The sequence below is a fragment of the Rutilus rutilus genome, assembly GCF_951802725.1.
Source record: "Rutilus rutilus genome assembly, chromosome: 18".
NCBI lineage: Eukaryota > Metazoa > Chordata > Actinopteri > Cypriniformes > Leuciscidae > Rutilus > Rutilus rutilus.
This window is the reverse complement of record NC_140231.1, coordinates 26,547,750-26,571,032: the sequence shown is the minus strand read 5'-3', so window position 1 is coordinate 26,571,032 and position 23,283 is coordinate 26,547,750. Positions and strand designations below refer to the sequence as shown.

General features: G+C 37.5%; 1 protein-coding gene across 13 annotated transcripts in view; it reads right to left on the bottom strand.

The window, feature by feature from the left end:
* nedd4l (NEDD4 like E3 ubiquitin protein ligase) overlaps window positions 1-23,283 on the bottom strand; it is an 82,957-nt gene that overhangs the window by 37,099 nt on the left and 22,575 nt on the right. For 5 of the 13 annotated variants that reach the window (XM_084387808.1, XM_084387809.1, XM_084387810.1 and 2 more), the window contains exons 3-9: window positions 20,332-20,413; window positions 16,075-16,113; window positions 15,410-15,463; window positions 4,358-4,408; window positions 3,865-3,915; window positions 1,840-1,901; window positions 283-385 (exon numbers count right to left, since the gene is read on the bottom strand). In XM_084387808.1, coding sequence (XP_084243934.1) covers window positions 283-385; window positions 1,840-1,901; window positions 3,865-3,915; window positions 4,358-4,408; window positions 15,410-15,463; window positions 16,075-16,113; window positions 20,332-20,413 — 442 coding nt within the window. Of the gene's footprint in view, window positions 1-282; window positions 386-1,839; window positions 1,902-3,864; window positions 3,916-4,357; window positions 4,409-7,457; window positions 8,750-15,409; window positions 15,464-16,074; window positions 16,114-20,331; window positions 20,414-23,283 lie in introns of those variants that run through there. The other 8 variants (XM_084387812.1, XM_084387813.1, XM_084387802.1 and 5 more) reach the window with 3 other exon arrangements.

Genomic DNA, 23,283 nt, shown 5'->3' with positions numbered 1-23,283 from the left:
TGGCATTTCATATTTATTAATTTTAATTGATTTAGTTGATTAAATTAGTTGATTATTAATTTGATTGTCTGAACCAATTATTACTTAAAAAAAAAATTGATAGGGCATTATTGATATAATTTATTAAAAATGTCAATCAATCTTTGTTGCTATAAAAATAAATAAAAAAAAACTGATTTAAACCTGAAGTAATTTCTTTTTGAGATGAACGCTGAGGGGAAGTGGAGTCATTTAAAGGAGATCAAATTACATACATTCTTCCTGCTAATGGGTTGGTTTTACCTCAGCTTCTTCCCTCATCTCGCTGCTTTCCTCTTCGTGCCCGCCGTTCTTTGGCATGTAGGCCATTTTCAGTCTCAGGTAGCCTTTCACCCTAGACTTATGACTACAGGACATAAAAACATGTCATCACAGAGTCAAGTACAGTCATCAGAGAACAGTAAAATATAGTACAGACATCAACATTTTTACATATTTTGTTTTCTTTCCTTAAGTCCTTAAGACCTTAATTACACCAGAATTTAAGCAGAATAATTGTTTGAAATTATTTTAATATTTTGAGAGCCTCAATATCTTTCTTAAAAAACATTTTATCCATATAGTGACATATAGTGTATAGTCAAGTGGAGTAATCAACGAGTATATTAAATATATAGCAAAGTGCACAAGCATTAACTGTTCCCGTGCAAAATCTTTGACTGTAACTATAGCCACTAAGCATTAAGGGGATTCACTGGTGTTAGTTTGGTAGTTGCACATTTCGTTCTGAAATGTGCTGTATCGAAGCAAACGTACTAGGGCTGCACGATTTGGGGAAAATGTCATATTGCGATAATTGAGGTCAATATTGCGATTACGATTGCGATTGCGATATAATAAACAAATGGTTTCATGAGTCAACTTGCTTGGTTCTAAAGGAAAATAAATGCACACACAGATTAGTGATAATCAGCCTAAAGAAAAAAGTTCTTTAGTCAAAAGCAGTGAGTGTTTTTCTTTGTTCCCTTTGTTCTTTGGTGAACTTTAGCGACAGATTTTTTATTTATTTTTTGCATTTTAACAAGAACAAAACATAATTTACATACAAGAGTACATATAACCATACATGTCAGGGGTAAGAAAAAAAAAAAAAAAAAAAAAAGAATAACTTTAGCGACAGATATAATTAGTGGCTACTGTGTACTGTCCCTTTAAGACCAGCCACTGTCAGAGACGCGGATCTCACACGCCTCATTCTTTCACGAGTCATCACAACTCTTCATGTTCATCATAAGACTACTCTTATGTTATGAAGATACTCGACAAAAATACATTTTGGCATAATTGTGTGTGTTATTGTTCGTTCAAGCTCGAAAGAGAACTGTATTCTGTCATGCTGTTTTGTGCGCACGCACGATATTAGCGCGAGTCTTTCTGTCTATCAGGACATTCACAGGCAGCGCGTTCATTTTGGCATACATGTGTGTTGTTCGTTCTACCGCGAAAGAGAACTTGATACTGGCGCGCGTCTATCTCTGTGTGTGTGTGTGTGTCAGGAGGAAATTCACAGGCAGCTCGTTATGTCTTATTCTGCATGAATGGTTTAAAAGCATTTGCATTAATAAGTGCGTTAACAGCGCTAATTTGTTTTAATATAAAATCGCAGCATTTTGCGTCATATAATCGCGTAGGCTTGACATCGCGATTGCGATTGCGATACGATTAATCGTGCAGCACTAAAACGTACGGTCCTGTGAATAAGGTAAATAAGTGCAAAACCAACACATCAGACTGTTGTAACTAAAAAATATAACACTAAAGTTCTTGTACTGTGTTTGTGAGAGCTGCATATCCACTGACCTTCTTGGACGGAGGAGAAAGTCTTTAAACGTGTACGGCCGCTCCATTGCAGGGTCCTCCGTCTGTACAAACAATACAGAAAATAAACAAACATGCATCAGATCTGGGCTAATCTCAGTGCAATCTCACAAAGCAATAATCTATAACAGTCCCAGCTTGGCTGAAGGTGGGGAACGGGGGATAAAGACCCTTGGGTGGCGTCCAGCTGTCTTATGTAACACTGTTCTCCCGTTACATTTAAACTGCCCACAGGTTGGATATTCGTAGCTGGTCATTAGTGGCTACAATCTGATGGAAATTGATGGAATTGGCACCTCTGCCAGTGCCCGAAACCAAAACTATGTGAGGAAAGATTGGAGGCCCTGAAGGAAAACGGGAGAGCTTTCCTGTTTGGCAAGTCTAGATCAAACTAGAGGTGAAAAGCATTCAGACTTCAAAACCAGAAAGAACTCAAATCTGCAAGGTATCTTAATAAATAAACACTCCAAGGAAATATATATCAATCTATACATGTCTGATCCAAGTATAGGAAACCACTTTTAAATATTCAGCAATAAGTGGTCTGGACTGCAACCATGCAGAAGTGAATAGTAGATATGTAGGCGGCCGCAAGGAAAACAGACCAGACTCCGTGTGCGAGACTAAATATGCAATCCAGCACAGAAATGTCACTTAGCCACTGGAAATAGTTTCAAACGAAAACAAGGGTTGTTCCATTCCAAATCTTTTCCTAAATGTCCACTGCAAGAAAACTATCTCTTGCTCAAAAGTTAACTGGAACAAAACGCCATTTTGAAAACCAATGACTTTATCAAGCGCAAAGCTTGCCAACACCTGTCTTCTTTGAGACGCTGTGTGGTTTGGACTGTTTTGAAGAAATAAGGTAAATGAAAGGCTGTGCTATGTTGCAAAAATATTAGTTACTGTACTAGACTATTTTAAAAACATTTACATTTTAAAACATATTTGTGTTTGAAAATGATACAAATAATATGCATTGAAAAAAGAACACTTTAAGATAGAATAATATTTACATATACAATTATAATCCATGCACACATACATATATACAGTATCTGTCAAAAGTTCAGAAACATTACAATTTTGTTATGTTTTTGAAATAGGTCTCTAATGCTTTACCAAGGCGGCATTTATTTAATCAAAAATACAGTAAAAACAGTAATATTGTGAAATATTACAAATTTAAAAGAACTGTTTTCTATTTGAATATATTTTAAAATGTATTTTATTTCTGTGATGCAAAGCTGAATTATCAGCATCATCTTCATTGTCACATGATCCTTCAGAAATCATTCTAATATGCTGGCTGATATGCTAATATGCTCAGGTAACATTTCTTGTTATTATCAGCGTTGAAAACAGTTGTGCTGCTTAACATTTTTGTGGAAATGGTGATACTTTTTTCAGGATTCTCAGAAAATACCACTTTAAATTATACAATTTTAGGACTGTAAGTGCCAAGTTACCACAATTTGAGAACCACTGTGCTAGAAGATAGTGTATCATATCAAAGTTAGAAATTCTAGTATTGTGACAACACAACTAGAAAATATACAGTCCATGATGACATATAAACCTAGCCAGTGCTAAGATTTAAAATCGATTGGCGTTGTAAAGTGATTAGCTAGGTGGTCAAGAATTTTATGTGACATTTTAACATGAACGGAATGCTGCATTGACCAAACATTAATATCATACTGAATAATGTTGTGGTAGGGGCTAAACTGGGCCACCCTGGAAGTCCTTCTTATTTTTGGCAGAGTGATTTTTTTTAGTTGGGATAGCCCTCTCAGAAGCAGCCTGTGTGTTTACATTCCAAGCAATTCCCTTTCCACTCCGTACAGGGATATGGGCTTCAACATTTTGAGTTGCTTAATTGCCGTCATGTGACCCTCAATAACTTCCATCTCTTAACCTTTCAGTTAAGAGCTAAAAAAAAAAAAAAAAAAAAGATATCCTCAAACCAGATATCTACTTGAATGTCACAAGAGCACATGAACTTACCGGTAAATGGGTAAGAGGCACATCCACCTGCCCAAGGAAGTCATCTCTGGTCTATATATGAAAGAGAAAGAACAAGAGAGGGCGAGAAGAAATTAAAATAATTAAAAAGTAGTAATGTAGAGTTTTGGCAGTGAAACAGTGACTGACTTCAGCAGGACTTGGCAATGAAAACCACAAAGATGAGGACAAATACACATCTGTATAACCCAAGAAGAATGAATGTGTATGCATTAGAAAGAGAGAGAAAGGAAATACAGTAATAAGGGCAGTGTTCATTTCAAAGGTATCACTTTAAAAAGGGAAAACCTGACAACCAACCCAATGAGGTGCAGCAGATAAGTAATGAGTAAGGGTCAAAAGTCAGAAGGAGTGTATTAATGTATGAACCGCCAATCGCAAGCTTTCAGTCCATCCACCAATTCCAATAAGCCAAACTGTGAGATTGTCAGCTGTAATTGTCAGGTAGTTGGGTCAGGGTAGACCAGTAGATTACCTGACCAAGGTTGAAATGCCCATTCTTGGACCGATCATGACCAATGCGAGCCTGTGTGTGGAATAAACTTATTAAGACAACAAAGACGAGCACATCCTCGCAATCTGGGGTGCACACTGTTTAGGGCACTGAATGTATCTGTAAAAACGAATTACCATGAACATGCTTTATATTGAAAATGACATTGATGACAAACAGTAAAATATTTTAAATACACAGAGGGTGTAGTTAACGGGAACCACATTTGGGAGAACGTTGTCCAATACCGATTAAATCTGAGATCTTTAGCAACATCTCAAAACTGGTCAAACTACTATATAAATACAGAAAAACAGTTCGGCAACAACAACAAAATCTTAAGCATATCTGAGCATATAAAAATGTTAATAAATATAATAAATTTCAATAAAAAAAAAAAATATCATAAATAAAAAAAAGTATATACAGTATATATAAAAAAAAAAATTTCAATAAAAACAATGACACCCAGTTAGTCAGCACCAGAGCAGCAGAATGGGTGTAGCTTTCGGACAACAACGCTCATTTATTGTGGAAAGGTTAAGTATGAGTCACTATTTGTGGTGGTGAGTGAAAAACAGGACCACAAATACATTCTCAACCCCCTATTCATCATGGAAAACCCACCATGTCTGAGACATTCCTCTGATTAAATGTTAAGTGTTTCTGAGTCAAATGGGGTTAGAGCCACCAATCCACCAACAGCAGTTGTGAATCACAAACAGAAGCTAAATGAAGCAATTAATTAAACCCAAAAGGTATGAAGGAATGACCTAGGAAACTCAATACGCTAGTTTAATCTTAAAGGTCACATTGCAGAAGAATTATGTCTTGACAAAGATTCGTGTCACTAAGCAAACTATTGTGCAATAAAAAAGATGCTCTAAATAAGTACAAATTATTTAACTGATGTCTTTGAGACCATTAAGATATCATGTCTTTATGACCCTGAAAACCCTTTTCCCACACAATGGTCTGAGTGTTAAAAATAAATATTTGCTTAGTCATCGTCTATTACAGAGCTGAGTTAGCAGTTGACTTGAGCCGTTAAAGAGGCTAAAATGTGCAGAAACAGAGAAAACAAGCTGAAATCAAGACAGCAGGAACATAAGAACCAACAGGCCCATGGGGGAATTAACGGAATTTCATGGAATACCATGTTGTGCTCTTTACCAGAAGGAGAACTTGTTTATGAAACATTAGCTACATTACTTAGGTCATGTAGCTAAGGTTTGCAAAGGTTAGGGTCAGGGGTTATGACAATAAGACCCAAGAAAAAACTTCCGACAACTGATCTGCAACACTCAGAAGTGCTAAAATAAGACTGGAGCCCCCACAAATTTAGCAACAGGGTTCCTTTCCGAGCCACAACAGTAAGGTACCACCACAGCAATAGGAAATGCTGATAGAGCTTGACTAAATCTCATTTTCATTCTCTCAAGTTGTTCTTCTCTTACCTCTGAGCACACACAGGCTTTTTAAAGCACTAAATCCTGAGTTCTGCAAGAAAGCTGCCACAGCAGACTTAAGTGAGATTTTCCCCCCACATCCCCTCATCATGCTTGCTAAAACTTGTGGGACAGCAAACAGTTGCATGTATTAACCTGAGCACTGGCAAGTCAACGGGAAATCCAAACACCCCACAGGGAACAGATGCAATAAATGATGACTGAAATTTGATATAGTTATGTGAAAGCTATTGAATTCTGGAAATTCTGCAAAGCATCTTATTAAAAAGTAGTATTGATACAGATCTGTAATGTAAAAGTGGATAGTCTTTGTAAACAAGAACTCTACAAGTTATGAGGTATTACAAGCCTTACCTTCATAATTCAGCAAATGTCATAAGATACATCAAAAGACATGATTGAGGAATTCAAAAGAGCAATCATGACAGCAAAAAGTAAACAGATCTGTGTGAGAGCGGGGTTCACTTCAGTTGATGAACTCTGCTGCTGGAACATTTGGCTCTTTGACTGACTCATTTCCAGTAAGTCTTTTGAGCAGGTACTGGAAATACATATGCTGCCGATAGCTACCACGGAAATTGGGGAAGGTATGTGTGTGTGACATTCCTGATTGTGGAATCGGAAGATTCTTGAATGTGGACATCTCAGAGACTCAAGACCTTCCAAAATGTGAAGTCCCAATTTCCACATTCCATCAGAAAGATGCTGTTATGAATTCTGTACATGATAAATACTAGTTCTAGTACTAGTAACGGCACTTAAAGTGTGTCTGTGTCAGCACTGCTATGATGAATTGGCATCTAACATGAGTAGGAATGAATCACTGAAGGGGCTTTCGAATCTCAATGGTAACCTGTAGAGCATAACTAATTATATGTGGCATATATAAAAAAATAATTAAATGCTTAAGAAGCAATAACTCAAAACAAAGCCTTGAGCTTAATCTAACTATTATGCATGGAGATTTTCTATATTTTTCAACAGTATATTAGCACAGGTCTGTCAAATCTTTGTTTTAAAAAGTTACTGGAACTAAGAAAAGCAGTATGTGTAACTATATATTAGACCCTAATCACCACAGAACAGCTGTTACTAGAGATGAACAGTGACCCAGGCCAAGGGAGAAAGGCCGCTTTCAAAACCAACAACAACACTTGACACGGGACTAAAGATAGAACAAGCTCCTCTTAAGAGAAGGAAAAAAGACAAGTGGACATGCCCCTATGAATGAAGCTACATCTGAAAATGCTTTTAGCTTCTGTATATTTTCCACTTCTGAATATCATATTGAGTATAAGAATTTGTATGCTTGTTGGGAAACCAAAGACGTGGTTACGTCTTGCTCCTGGCCCCTATTTTCATGGAATTTTCACTTCCCAGAATGTGGGTAAGTCATTCCTGATCCCACCTCCTCTTTCCTGCTACCTCTTCTTTCATCTGTTTTTCCCATTCTCCAGCCACTTAAAAACTATTAAAACACACTTTGCGAGGTTTTCACCTAACTGCATTCTTTGGGTAACGAAACAATGGCATGTTAATAAAACAGGCCTTAAACGTTAAAATGAATCAGCACTTCATATTCAACTCAACTTTAGACCCTCAGTTGTAATTACCTGTGGATTGCTGCAGGTAGGCGCCTTTCCAAAGCTAATATCCTGTGCATGGATGGGGCTGTGCTCGCCTCCCTGGCTGAAATAGATCTTAAACTTGGGCTGTCGCGAGTTCTGTTCCTTACTAATTTTGAATGTGCAGCCTTGAGCTCTGTTCTCAACAATCTCACTCTCAGTCTCCATTTCTGAGATCGGGGCATGAAGGTTTGGCATGGATCCGAGGCGTGAAGGACTTCCTCTGAATTGCAACGGTTGCGAAGCACTCCTCTCAAGACGGATCCGAGGATACCGCACCAAGCGGCTGCCTTTAGAACCTGTAATGCCTAAGTCACTCATGTCAGCTTGAGAAGTAGGGCTCGGGTGCCGTCCTTGGTCCTGCTGAAGCTGGAATACCAGTCTTTGCATGCCAGGACCTCTGTCTGAGCTTTGCAGGACAGACCAACGGCCATTCTGTCCATCCTCGCTGTATGGCATGATCCTAAACTCCTGGGGATCGGAGCCATCTGCAGATCTTCTACGAATACTGAAACCTCCAATGGTAATCCCTTGAGGACTTCCATTGGGTACACCCAAACTAGCATAACCATTTTGTCCATCACATGGCCGGACACAAAAGACTTGCCTCTTAGGTTGGATCGGCTCAGTACCTGGTTGACTTTGTTCCACATTTTGGCAGGATGTGGATTCTACTCTATGGTAAGCTGGAGGTGGAGGTAAGAACCAACTTTCATCAGGCTCAGTGTAGGCTGGAGCTGGATCCTGAGGGTACCCTGGAGGTGGATCAAAGGGTAATGCATCTTCTTGAGATGCAGTTGAGCGTTGTAGAGATATCTGGACAGACGTGCTCTTGGTCGTCCGTGGTTCAGTTTGACTCTGGAGCTGTGGGATGAACATGGAAGAGCTTCGCTTTAGAGAGGCATCCGAAAAAGTAACTGAACCTGACTCCGGGCTTTCGACAAGTCCTCCGTTTTGCGGCTGTACATGGAACATCATGGCCCCTGCGCCACTATAGCCTCTCTCATCTCTGTCTTCCACAGTCCCATTCAGCTGCTCAAACTCTGGTGCAGTGTTACTGCGTCCAGATCCAAAATATAACCGAAGCCGGTGAGACATTCTCCTGTCTGCCTTGATCTGTCTCTGTCCAGCTCTTCCTGGATCTGTCTCACCCACCGTTTAGTGTGTCTGATCCCCTTTTGCTCTCCCTCTCTGTCTTGCTCATCCACCCTCTTTCCTTTCTTTCTCTCTCTTTCCCTTACTCACAGACAGAGGCTGCGTTTCGTTTCACAGCTACCAATGAAGCGCTGCCAGGGAGCTTAAAAGTTCAACCCACAAGCTTCAGGGAGAGAGAGAGAGAGAGAGAGAGAGAGAGAGAGAGAGAGAGAGAGAGAGAGAGAGAGAGAGAGAGAGAGAGAGAGAGAGAGAGAGAGAGAGAGAGAGAGAGAGAGAGAGAGAGGGATCTGGAAAGAACGGGAGACGGGGGAAAGAAAAAAAAACATCCCATGTGTCAAACTGTTCGAGCTGTAGTTCGATAGCGACAGTCAGCAGAAATAGCCCAAGTGGCAAGCTGCATTCCAGGCGTGATTGGATAAGGACGCCTCGTGCTCTTACAAGCAAAGGTGAGGGTAGGGTGGCCAAAGTCACATGATCCAGATGGCACCCACCCCCAGTTCCCGGTTAGACCCAAACAGCACTCTCTCAGCTGCTACTGATCTGTCAGAAGGAACTAGACCGCCCGGGGTGGAATGAGAAAGAGAGGGATCACAGCTGACTCAGGAAACACTCTCCACAAGCTCATAATTCTTTGTGCTCATCCCACACGCAGGGCACGTTGGGCCAAGCCAAGTTGGGACATGGTGTGACCCATATCTCAAGCTGGTAAAAGAAGAATTTATCCATACTCCCAAAAACAATCAAACAACACAAAAACAATGCACACAAAAACTAATAAATAAGTCCTATATTGGTAAGCAGAAGATAGGATTAGAGGTTTACCACTATCATTACAGACATTCTCAGAAATACCCAGGAAAATGTACATTTGCTGGAGAAATACTACATCTTTTTATGTTGGGGCCTCTGTATAGACATTTAATATTTCCCATCAAGCTTCTTAAGGGCTGACATGGCTGAAATGTTCCGTTTCACTAAAAAAAACTCAAATTAAGTTTTAAACCACAACAGTCACTCTCTTTCAACACAGAGACAATGATTCAGGATGCAGCCGAGGGACCATTTAATTAGAACTAGAGAAAAAAAGAAGAAAAAAAAAAAACTACAATCATGAACACTCTAAAACAAAACCAACAAAGCAATTTACTTTACTTTTTACTTTGAACATTTTAAATTGTGCGTAATCTGAAAAACAAATATATAAAACGTGTTTTACCTTTTCTGGAATTTTTTGAAATATGATCAATCACTGACAGCCATATTTATCATATATAAGCCACAAGCTTGTGTAATTTTTTTCTCTTTCTAAAAATCTGTTTGGGTAAATAATTTCAAGTTTTCGTGCTGACATTTGCTTTTGCACAACAACCATCATCCATAAAATCTGAATCTTTAGATCAGTATCCAGAACCCTCTGCTAACAGATATGCAAATATCATAATGATTTTACCCAGACTGCTGACAGGCTGAATAAGTTGCTAAAGCCGATGTGCAATACCCACATCATGTACTAGAGAGATGACACTACACTGTCTGTACTCAAACTTGAAGAGACACTGCACAAAGACAGAGCTTTGTCTAAGAAGAAACAGAGGGCACTTAATTGCCAGGAGTGTGAAAAACTTCATGTATATCACTAATGGAATGGAATGGAATATATTGTAGGTCAACAACTGTATCCATGTAATTCAAATTAGACAATTATTAACAATAATGTAAAATGAACCAATCAACATGTAACATTTAAAAAATTTCTGAAGAGAATGTGAGATCCGCTTCACCCAAGCAAAACTCGCCACCACAATTCTAAGGAGTGCTGAGCGGTTTAGTAAAAAGTTACAATGTGGTTGCTAGGGTTTTCTGCATGGTTGCTAGGTGGTTGCTTAGCAAAAAAGCCAACCTAAAAACCAAAACAGTCTGTGATATTCTGAAGTCTTTGGGAATTTTTGGGGGGAATTTTTTGGGGGAATTTTTTCACTTGTTTTTATGGTCCACTATCCAGAAATCACAAGTCTGATAGCTTAATACTGAAGTAAACACCAAACAACATTAGAGTGTGTCTGTGCAGCAACACCAGCCCAACATAAACCATGAAGTCAGTGCAGCATCTTATTGGATGGAGTGACCGAGACAGACTCCTACTGAAAGAAAGGCCTTGATTGTGAATGTGTGGGCGCTCTCTAAAGGAGGTATTGTTTTGGAGGGCACACATGCCTTGCAGTGGCTGAGCTGTGAACAAAGAATGGAGACATCATGGCGTAAGAATTAGTTTCAAAGCACCAAGCATTCTGGGAATTACAACAGAGGGTTTCTACAGTGCTACCTACACATTTAATGACTTTCCACTTAGTTTTTAAGAAATGGTCTTTATATTACCTGAGACATTACATAACCCTTAATAGAAAACATTTGGCTGAATGATGGCAAACGGGTGTTTTTTGATCTGGCATGTTTTCAAGAAGCACATTCGCTCACCCACACGACTCAGGGATGGTTATGTGTCTCCATGACAGCGGTTTTCGGAAGGAAAAAAAATTTAAATCTACAAAATTTGCTATCAATTGTTGTGAACAACCCATCGATCTACATCTTAACTATAAAAAGAAGCCATTATCTCAACTGTCTTCCTCGGATCTCAGTAAAATATGCACCAATCGGTACTAGAACTTGGGAACCACCATGCTGTGTTAATTACAGCTAGCTGTCAAACAGTTTGAGGATACAAAATGCTTTGTACAAAAGAAAGTGGAATAACAGTTGCTCTTACTGAAAAAGCAAGAGACAGTCAGACAAGCAGAAACTGGGAAAACAGCAAAGAAACACAACGTTACTGATGAGAAGACACAGGGAAGAAAATAAAGAGATAACAGAGCGATGGAAATAGACAGAGAGATTCTGTACGTGAGAAAGCGTGAGAATCATTAAATCGGTGTTCAGTCAGTGGGACACCATCCATGTTCTCCCTCAGACATATAAGGAAGACGCTCAGATTCTGCTCAGCTCTGCATTGAAACTCGGCCAAAACTCATCACACAGGGAGACAACAACCATTTCCCTGTGGACTGCAACAACTCATGCGCACACACACACAACACATCCATCATAGAGTTAGCACAGAGAACAATCCCACTGTCCAGTCACAAACCAAATGCTATACTTAGTAACATTAGCTGTACTTCAGATCCAGAGCTATAAAATGCACTCAGTGGTTCTCAACTGGTTTTGCTTCAGCCTCAGATTCTACACTGGACATCATTAAAGTACCAAAATGGTATATGTTAGAAAATTAACCAAAATGTGTATACATAAAAAATAAACAAAATGGGGGAAGAAACACTTCTTTCTTTTCAAAGATAATAAGCCTAATTATTTGCTTTTAGCATATTTCCCTTGTTCCAAACCTTTTTGTGACCCATTTGTAGGTTGCAACCCACCAGTTGAGAACTACTGGTTTGAAAGATGCAGTTGCACTGTTAACAGCTCAAATTGCCTAAAATATCTTTCTATTGAAACTTACATGTCATGTATTTAAATAAATTTGTTGTTACACGTTTGTAATGATGAAGTTGCAATTTAGTACATTTAAACGATATTAACCCTTTGACAAGTACAATCACACTGGTGTGATTAGAACATTCAGTGCATCATACAGACTATACAACGTGTTTATTTACATCAAGTATTAGGCAACTATAATATTTACTCTATTCTTCTCCCACTTCACCGGCCACTTACTTTAATGTATTTCGGAAGAAGTGGATGAATCGATGTGCTGTAAATGCGACAGATACGATTCTCCGAATTATTTACAATATTTTTAAAATGTACTTTAAATCTACCTGTACATGACTGTAATTTGCTAAACATTACCAATTACGGTAACACTTTAGTATGGGGAACACATATTCACTATTAACTACGACTTGTCTCAAACTCCTAATTTACTGTTAATTAATAGTTAGTAAGGTAGGTGTTGTAGTAATTAAGTTTAGCTATTGGGTAGGATTAAAGCCCGGGACACACCAAACCAACCCCAAAGAACTAGCGTTGATGAAAGCCGACTGTGTTGTTGCCTCGCGTCGCCTGCGTGGGGGGAAAAAGCTGCACTTGAACACACTGAGAGAACTACAGGCGACTGTCAGCTAGAATGCGCGTTCTGTGCCTGCGTGTAAATGAGACAACTGTCTATTTCAGCAGATATATTCATCTATATTCGTCATTCAAAAAGGGAAACCTGACGCTGCAGGCTGCAGAAACACAAACCATAAACAAAGCAGTGCGTGCTTACCGTTTTGAATATCAATCCTGCTAAACACTTTCTTTATTCCACTCCACTCATGTTAATATTGAAATATTCGCCAAGGAACACTCAGGTAAGATGACGTAACATTAGAACAGCCTTTTATCTGTACCGTTTTGACTTTTTTGCTCGCTGTTTTGCTATTATTCTCGTGCACTGACTCGTTCACTAAGCTGAACAGCCAATCAGAGTTCCCTCTTTCACAGCGTCAGACTAGAGCCAACGGTGTGGAACACACCAGGAAAACTAGTCGGCCGACGCTCAAAAACTGTCCGACATTGCCCAACGGCCAGTCGTCGGCTTGGTGTGTCCCGGGCTTAAGGGATGTAGAATAAGGTCATGTAGAATAAGGCATTAATATGTGCTTTATAAGTACTAATAAACAGCCAATATCCTAGTAATATGCATGCTAATAAGCAACTAGTTAATGGCGAGAACTGAACCCTAAAATAAAGTGTTACCACAATTACTATAGACCAAATTTTGAGAGATTTAGTAAATTCAGACAATAAAACAGTCTTCACAATTCTTCACAATATGAAAAACACTCTTTGTGACAAATTGGGAACAAAAATGTTCCTAGAGAAAAACTGGTCAATCGGATTTGTAAAAATGACCTCTAAACTGGTTCTTTTTCCACATCATCACCCCATTAGAAATACAAATGGTTTGTACTGTAGGTAACTGCATACCAAGCAAAGCAACTGAGCATCGTTGCTATGGGGACACTAATGAATGGTTTAACACTGACATTAGTTACATAACAGTGGAAATTCTTTCATTGTTACACAATTAATACATCATTTAATAATGTATCTATCTTTCAGTGCAGGTCAAACAACTAAAGCAGTCATTTTTTAGGCCATTTTAATGATTCTTTTGGAGATACATTTGAGAGGTGCAAGCTATTTTCAGACAAAATTTTGTTATGAGGAGAAAAAAAAGTGAGAACTGGAGCACACAAGCTTTATTCCAAAACCCAGAGAGCTGCCTACTTAGACTGCATAACATGTCAAATTAAGGCATCACATGTGCTCCCAGCTCTCAAAGGGTAAGCTGCAACATTATGTTGCCTTCTTCAGTCACTAAAAGCTAAGGCAGCACTGTATCATTCACTGAAAAGTCAATAGAAATGCTAATTATAAATACAGTTATATTACATTCAATATGAAAAGATAGAGTTAAAAATTGTTTGATTTAATTTTCTATTTTAACTATTTGCGTCATGTAATTTTAAAATATTGAGTTGCTGCCTATTAGTCCAGTCATTTTAAGCCAAAATGAGGGTCAACCTTGAACAAATTGCAACAGAAGCAAACTCAACTGATTTTGTATCCTCAATATGTCCTGAGTAAGGAAAAAAAAGTCCCGAAGAATCCCATTAGTGGAAAGTTTCGAAAAAGACCCAAATATAGCCTATTCATACGCCTATTCATTCTTTTTCTTACGTGAATAGGGTAACAAATGTAACCTATAGATATCACCATGAAAATTACTGAGTTGATTACTTACATCAAGACAAACAAAAATTGTATTACAAGTTTTTTTAAATTGTTTGTTAACATGGACAAACGGTGCATAATCTAACTATGTATGTGCTAATTTGCATAAATACCACAACAGGTCTAAACATTGGGTACAGCCAGGTGAAAATGTCTTGTTGAATCTTGTAGATATATAACAGTAAAATACTTAATGTTAAGGTCTGAATGGAACCCATTTAGGCTACCCATGAGCATTAATACGTAGAGGCAGGAAGAAGTACTTTAGAAACTTTTTTCAAATTTTCCCCTAATGGGATTCTTGGGGACTTTTTTATCCTTACTCAGGACATATTGAGGATACAAAATCAGTTGAGTTTGCTTCTGTTGCAATTTGTTCAACCTTTTTTCATAAAATGACTGGACTATATATAAAGCGTACAATTTCTATGTTCTATGACGATTTTAGTACACTGGCTAGATAAGCGAGTGTTTTCTATTTTCAAACCTTGCATGGGGGATTGTGGGATTGAAAACATAGAGGAGCAAACAGTGAGAGTGTCAAACAGTTAAGAAATGCTCAACTTTATAAACTTTATGAAAAAAAGCCACTCGGCAGCCAATCACAGTGAAGTGAAGGCGATGACATCTGTCATCATAAGCATTTCAAAATCTGAGTTTCTGGTGAATGTTGTCCTGAAATCACATTGCTAGACGTCAGATTTAAATGTGCATGCATTCATTGTGGCAAGGCTGTGGCTCAATAATCAAAAATTGTCAACTGTGCAGTCAGGAATATAGAAATTAACTAAGGCAATTTACTAGATTTTGGAGCAGAGCTAGAGAGTAGTAACAGAAAACACCAACAGGTCACAATATGTCACACATTTAAGAGAAGGAAGGATCATCATGCCATTAGTATCTATTAAATGTAACACAATAGAACCAGTAATGCCTGCTACAATTCTGACTGACATGTACTGTCAGGTGGAGGTGGTTCTTACCAGGCGGTTTTCATCAAACACCTCAAAAAGAAGCCGGTGGTTTTGTGGGCAGACCTGACCGAAGAGAGAACACAAAGTTATAAAAATGTTTTTGAGCAACATTGTCAAAGAAATTCAATTAATAAACCAAAAATACAATAGCTAGTAAAAAAAAAAAAAAAAACACTTCTCAGTCACATGCAAGCCACCTAACCATACAAAGCAGGCATTTGCTATGTAGATATAAAACCATTTTGTTGGGGGCATTATCATTGGCTTAGAATAGCACCTATAAATCACGTCCGTGTGAATGGACTTCTAAACGAAGCAGCTCTGCAGAGACGGAACACAATCTTTCACTAGATTGTTTTACGTACGAGCAACATTTCCGCCCATTGACGTCACACAAAATGATGTGCTGCTTCTAATAATAGATTATTACAATTGTAGAGGTGCCGAAAGGTGAGGTATAACAACAGATGTGCATTCCGAGATATATTACAAAGCGCTGATTTCTCGATAGCACTGGACAGAGTCAAGATTTAATAAAGAAAACAAAATTGCAGATTAAAATGTTAGCAGGGTGCCTTCCAGTACAAAACCCAGCAGGTGAATTTATGAGTTAGATGAGCCATGTTTGGCTTATAAACATTCTGATAACCAAAAAAATTTAAAAAGCAACTTACTCTGAAATAGAATTCCTCATTCCATTTGGGATTGAGAGTCTGAAAAAGAACCAAATATGTTAATTTATGCGTTTCAACAGTTTCTGTGATTAAGATTTTTTTCTCTAACCTTTCAAAACACTAATGAACAATTCACTAAACAGGTAATTTTATTAACTATAACATGTTTTCCACAATTACCAATTGCACAAAATCCTGATTATGTGTGAGAATGGGGAGTGGATCATTTCATCCAGTTATTTTAACAACAGTGATTAGCATTCCATTATCTTGATGAGATTTACAACACAAAGGAAATTTAGAGCAGGAGACCTTGGCTATTATTTACAATACTTGAATAAAATATTTTATGGTAGCTTACAGAGAAAGATAAATAGAAGGCGGGAAAGAGGGGGGGGAGGGGGGTGCTGAAATTCAGACAGAGAGAGTGCACCGGCCCTTGACTGGTATCGATCCTTTTAAGTGGAAGAAGAACTTAATCATTAAGTCAACATGGCAGATTGATTGACAGTTTAATTTAAATGTCCTAAGATGAGTACCTTAATTGATTTAACATAGAATAGAGACAACAGAATGCTTCTATTTCAAATTAGTTTTACAGTGTTCAGTTTTTAACAATCCCAATCCTACTTGGATGTCGAATGTCAGATTTTCAATGTGGTCTCAAACTTAAAATAAGACGCTAATTAAAATGACATTCCCACAAGAAATTAATGATTGGCGGGTCATAAACATACAAATACGTGTAAACTGATATGATTCGCACACACAAGCATGCAGGATGCTGTAAATACGTCTGCTTTATTGGTCTGTGAACTATGTGTTAAAGCTTGTGAAAATACTTTGGGTTATTAAAGCGCAGAAATACACCCAGGTGTAAATTATACAGGAAGAACAAAGTAATGAAGCTCTGGCCGATACAGCTAAAAAAAAATAAAACATTTTAATAACATATAACAGCTCTTACATGTTTAAATGTTTCTCTCTTACAAACTTTTTATTAAAGGCATCAATATAACAGCACACAGTAAACACTAATATTAATATACCTACATTTATTACTTCTAAGTTAAACATTTTTCATCCAAGGACAATTGAGTGATGATAGACCAAATCATTGAATTAGAGTTTTGAATTGATTCACTGAAACAAAACAGTTTGAACTGATTCACAGAATTTCATTGTCAGCTAAATAAACCCGCCAACTCTGATTCATTATCTTACTGTATGTCTTTGCTCATCTCTTTTATTGTAAAAGTCAGCAAGTCATAGCGGTGAACTGAAATCCTCCCTCCTTACAGTGACTAAATGACTTATGGCAGCCAGGGCATTCTCTCTCCTCTGATTTGATTCTTCCTGACATGCCCACTGCGTCTAACAGTCAACTGCTTGCCTGGTTTTTATCCTACTTGGTAATACAACCAAATCAAATCAACTGGAGGGTCATTTTCTACACATCAAATACTCAACTACTGTTCCCACAACTACTAGTTCCTCAGGGCTCTGTATTCAGGCCGATGGCATTATCTGTGGCTCCGTTATCAAACCACATGGTTTCTCTTAGCAGTGTTATGCCAACGACACTCCGTTCTAGATCCTATAATCTCCCTCCATTTCCACTTTCTTCATAGTCTGCATCTCTCACGTTCCAGAATAGATAACCAATCATCACCTTAAGCTTAACCTAGACAAGGCTGACTTCCTCTTACTCTTGGCCAAACAGCCTCTAGTCAATCCATCTCCATGTCTATTGAAGGTTATGCAGTTGTCACCTCCCGACTAACAGACTAATCTAGTCATAGCCTGCAACTCAAATTCCCTCTAATCCATCTTTGTCTAAAAGTCTTCAAAAGGTAATTGCCTATTGTAAAACTAATTTTGCCGTTAAAAACAGTTTAACTGGCATCACACCTACAGTACTATGATTATGTAAACTCTAACTAAATAATAAACTAAATTAGGAAAAAATAATGGTTTTCAATAAATAATGAGCAAACTTCATTAACCTCTATTTTACATACAGTATATTTAAATGTCAGATCTATATATTTTTTTCTTTCTGCCTAATTTTGGATTTGTTTTAATCCTGAATTTGCATCATATGTTATCATCTAAGGTCCTCATTTTTCCCCCAAAAAATGTATGTTTTCCACAAAAAAAAAAACATTTTGATTAATGAAATTTGAGGTAAAATTGCATAACCTCAAATTTTTGTAATTGGCAATTTTTGCTATTTGTAATGACACTCAAAACTGCCTGCTTTGTTTTATTACATTTGCATAAAAATGTACGAGTGCAATATCTTCCTGACACTTTTAATTGTAATACGTCTACTAAGTGCATTCGTGATAAATTAAGACTAAATGTCTCATATAGGCCTACAGTAAAAGATATACGTAGATATTTCATAATAGGCATTTACACTTTTAAATGAAATCTGGTCACAAACATACATCTTTGTTCAATGAGACAAGATACTCTGCTGTTTTGTGCCACAGACAATTGAGTTCCCAGACTAGTTCATCAAAGCAGGATGCTTAAAGCATCAGTCAACACTGAGACCTGAGGATTGAGGCGGCTTATGTTCCACACAGCGGTGCATTGTCAGCTATTAATAACCTGAAAAGTCTGCAGTCACAGCACAGGAGACTTCAGAGTAAGGACTTTCTGATTACTGACTTAATGGAACTGAATGGACCCAAATGCTGACTGACTTGCCAAGTCGATTTATCGCCTGCCTGAGACCAAACTCTTAGTTTTCATTCAGTGGTCTAAATGAAACCTGTCAAGAATGTCTAAGAAATATTTCACCCAAAAATCTAACGAAATAGGCTAAAATAGATTTTGCTTAAGAAAAATCAAGCCTATTTTTTTAATTGTGACATTATTTTAATGACATTTGCAATAAATAAATGACAATTAATAAACAATTTTTTTGTTCTCCCAATTCTCATATCATCATCATATTGGTAACACTTAACAATAAGGTCCTATTAATGAACATTAACTAGCCTTAACTAACATTGATGAGCAATACATTTGTTAAAGTACTTATCTTTATACTTATCTAAAGTATCTTTGTTAACATAAAATACAACTGTTCACTGTTAGTTCTTGTTAAAGCAGGTTAAATTAATAATAAAATAATATTAATAGATACAACTTTTGATTTTAATAATGTATTAGCATATGCTGACGTTTACTAAATAAGATTATTACATGCTTTAGAGGTTTTTTTTATTTTTAACTAATGTTAACAAATGGAACCTTATTGTGAAGTGTTTAAGCTGATTTAATTAAATCATAAGTGTATGTGTTAAAGTAATAATCAATACTAAACAATAGACATTTGATTTAATGTTGTCTTTAAACATACATATTTATTTATTTTGATTTTGTTGTGATAGGTAATCTGGACTTTTTTTCATTACATTCACCATGTCAGAATCTCTCAAATATTTTTTCTAAAGAACAATATTCATAAAAACGACCTTATTCTGCCCTTAAAAACACATTTTTTAAGCATTATCTGTTAGTCAACCAGATGCACTCCACAGCCTATAAGACATTTGCATCAAAACAAAGCATGCAGTTTGCTTTAAAGAGGTCTGTGAATGTTACACCAAGGCTCATTTCAATTGCTAATTTCTGGTGACGTTATCATAAAGGACTTCTCTGGGCATCGTTGTTTATTTCCTTGTGTGTGCATTCCAAGGACAAACAGATAAATAGGGAAGTATGAATTAGTACTCCATTAACGTCACTGCACACACAAAAAAAGCACTCTGTGACAGCGAATGTCATGAAACCTGTCAATAACATGACTGGGTTATAATTTACCTCACTATCAAAAGAAAGATATAAGATGATTATGTTTTACATAAAGAAAATTAAGCTTATTTTAAAAGTATAAAGACTGATATTGTCTCCATGACAAATAAACATTTTCTTCCCCAGTTCACAGTATAATAATGCAAATATAAAGTTCTCTCATTTAGAGTAGTTAGCATACATTCACATGGTCCTGAATTCTTAAAATTATACTGTTGTATCATATTATTCAAGGCCTGATAAAACTACGAAAGCTCATGCAGTACTGCCACCGGTCTATGGAAGTACTCCTCCTAGTGGCTTTAACATCTTGAACAATCACTTGTTTATCTCCTCACTTTCAGTTCTTTCAGTCATCCTAAAATCTCTCAGAAACATTCAACTAAACCCTAAATGTCACAGCTGCTGAGTGCAACTGAAACTCACCTTTTTGATGGTTTTCGTTTGTACTAAGCCAAGCTCTCGGTTTTCATCAGCGACATATAGGGAGAGTTTGACATACGGATCACTAAAGAGGGAAAAAGAAAAGAGACAAAAACACATAAGACCTTAAGACAACAACAATTTAGAAAATGAAAAGTTTATACAATCAAAAACTAAGAAAGATCACCATTTATTAAACAGTGGATTTATATTTTTACAAGACTGATAGATCACTTTTTTTCCCTCATCTTGTACTATGAAACTTTCCTTTGGCTGGTAAGGCAATTAAATAATGAAGAAATAAATCTGTCATGTTTTGGCATTGGGAAAATAATTCCCAAGGAGATAAGCTACCAGCTTAAGGGCCCAGCGTTTAATTCTTACACAAATACACACATAATTTGTTATGTAACAGTATTGTGTGGAATATATTTATATTTGTTGCACTGTACTCTGAAGTACCATAAAAAACTTACTGCAGTACAATTTAATCAATTTATGTACCCACCCAACAAAGATAACAATGTGAAGCTATAAGTAGAAAATATTGTATTTTTGTACAAACATTAAATGGAAGTATATTTGCACTGATTTGGCAGATTTTTGAGAATAGTATCTGCATTTCCCCATCCAACTCAACTAACACTCAGAGCAATAGGTCTGGGTGAGGTAAAGTTGGAAAAGTGGTCAGGAAACCGGAGGGAGACAAAGAACGGAAGCCATAAAAAAATTAAGGATTAGCACAGCAAAACTCATTATCTTACCAAACAGGAACAATTAAACGCACAATGAGGGACTGAATCAAACAATAGGTCAGTTGCATGTTGAGCCCCTATCCCATATGGAAAAGTTGTATAAGAATCTTACAAGACGAGTACGCTTGATAGTAGTACTTTTGAACATATTTTGCAATAAAGCTCAAACTGTAAAAGTGTAAAAAAAAAAAAAAAAATGTATCGCATGAAACTTAACGTAAATACAGGATTGTGCAAATATCATTAAGCTATTATGAGAAAAAATGATGTAAGGGACAATTGTGTTTTCACTGTACGTTTAAAGGAAAACACACACATTCGAATTATTCATTTATCACTACTAATGAGCCAAAACATTATGACCAACTCACAGTTGAAGCGAAAAATGTTGATAAATTTCCTAACAAAATCACATGTCAAGTTCTGAGTAGATTAGATGATTAGTGATCAATTTGTTATTGTAGTCGATGTGTTGGATCAAGCACAAATGAACAGGAATAAAGATCTGAGCGGCTTTGACAAGGGCCAAACTGATATGGCCAGACGACTCCGTCAAGAGTATCTCTGAAACGGCAAGGCTTGTGTGTTGCTCCCGGTCAGCAGAGGTGAGAATTTACCAACCGTGGTCAGAGGAGGGACAAACCACAAACCGGCGACAGGAGGTCTAATATTACACAAGTCTAACAAAATGTGAATGATGGTTATGGGAGGATCGGACCAATCAGAGTTCCTATGATGACCCCTGTCCACCGTCAAAAGCACCTACAATGGGCATGCGAGCGTCGGAACTGGACCTTGGAGCAGTGGAAGAAGGTCGCCTGGTCCAATGAGTCACGTTTTCTTTTACATCTCCCAGACGGCCGTATGCCTGGGGAAGTGATGAAATCAGAACGCACTGTGTGATGGCAACAAACTGGTGGAGGGAGTGTGCCGCAATGTTCTGTCCAATCAAACCCTGGGTCCGGCCTTTCATGTGGACACGTGCCACCAACCTAAACATGGATGCAGAACAGGTACACCCCTTTATGAAAATGGTTTCCTGGTGGAAGTGACTTCTTTCAACAGGATAATGCACACAGCACAAATTGTTCAGGAATGGTTTGAGGAACATGATGAAGAGTTCAAGGTGTTGCTCTGGCCTCCAAATTTCCCAGATCTCAATCTAATTGAGTATCTGTAGGATGTGCTGGACCAACAAGTTTGTTGGTCCACAAGCGGCTCCACCTCGCAACCTACAGGATTTGAAGGATCTGCTGCTAAAGTCTTGGTGCCAGAAACCACAGGACACCGTCAAGGTCTTGTAGAGTCCATTCCTCAGCAGGTCAGCACTGTTCCAGCAGAAGGATCAACAGCATATTAGGCAGGCGGTCATAATGTTTTGTCTCATCGGTGTATATAAAACGTATACACTTTTCTAAACGTATAGAATTGGTTACGTACTTCCCATATGGAATTTTACACCTGACACCTGAAAGAGATTACATCGACTTTAAATACAAGGAGACATGAAGACTTTTACATGACAACAAACACAAAGTTCGAGGGAAAATGTCATCATAGTCATCTTTTTAAGAACTCAACGGAATTTTCCTGAATTTACTGAAAACAAAACACTTAAAATAGAAAACCTAAAACAGAAAGAGTTGTACAAAAACAGCAGGCTGTGTGACTAGGAACTGCTGATTTGACTGAATCCCAGGTGGCTTACTCTCTCCGTAAGGGTCTAGTGGGTGTTTTCATGCTGGTTTATTAAACTAGCAGACACCTTTCCCCCACATCGACTAAGCATAGTCTCACATTCTAAAAATAACAAAATCTATGCATTTTTTGCATGTGCTAGGGGAAAAAATAAAACGCAAAACCTGTTTTTAAGTATGGTCTAATCCCAATTTCCGATCCCGAACTGCCATTACCAATTATATTATATAATTTGGAAACAATCTTATGATGTCATAGCATCCCAGTACTGACATGTTAGCTTATTTAATTCTTAAAAAGGTGTACTTTAAAATCGCCAGCAAGTATCTAATTAGTCATTTCAGTAATTAGTATAAGTATGTAGATTGGGTTTCAGCCTGAAAGTCACTGCTACGACTGCACTGCATTTTCATTCATTGGCTTCTGGAACAGTTATTTAGCTTCCTTTCCTTTTCTTTAGACCGTTGTACAGCTGAAAACAGTCTTCTCTGGTTTTTAATTG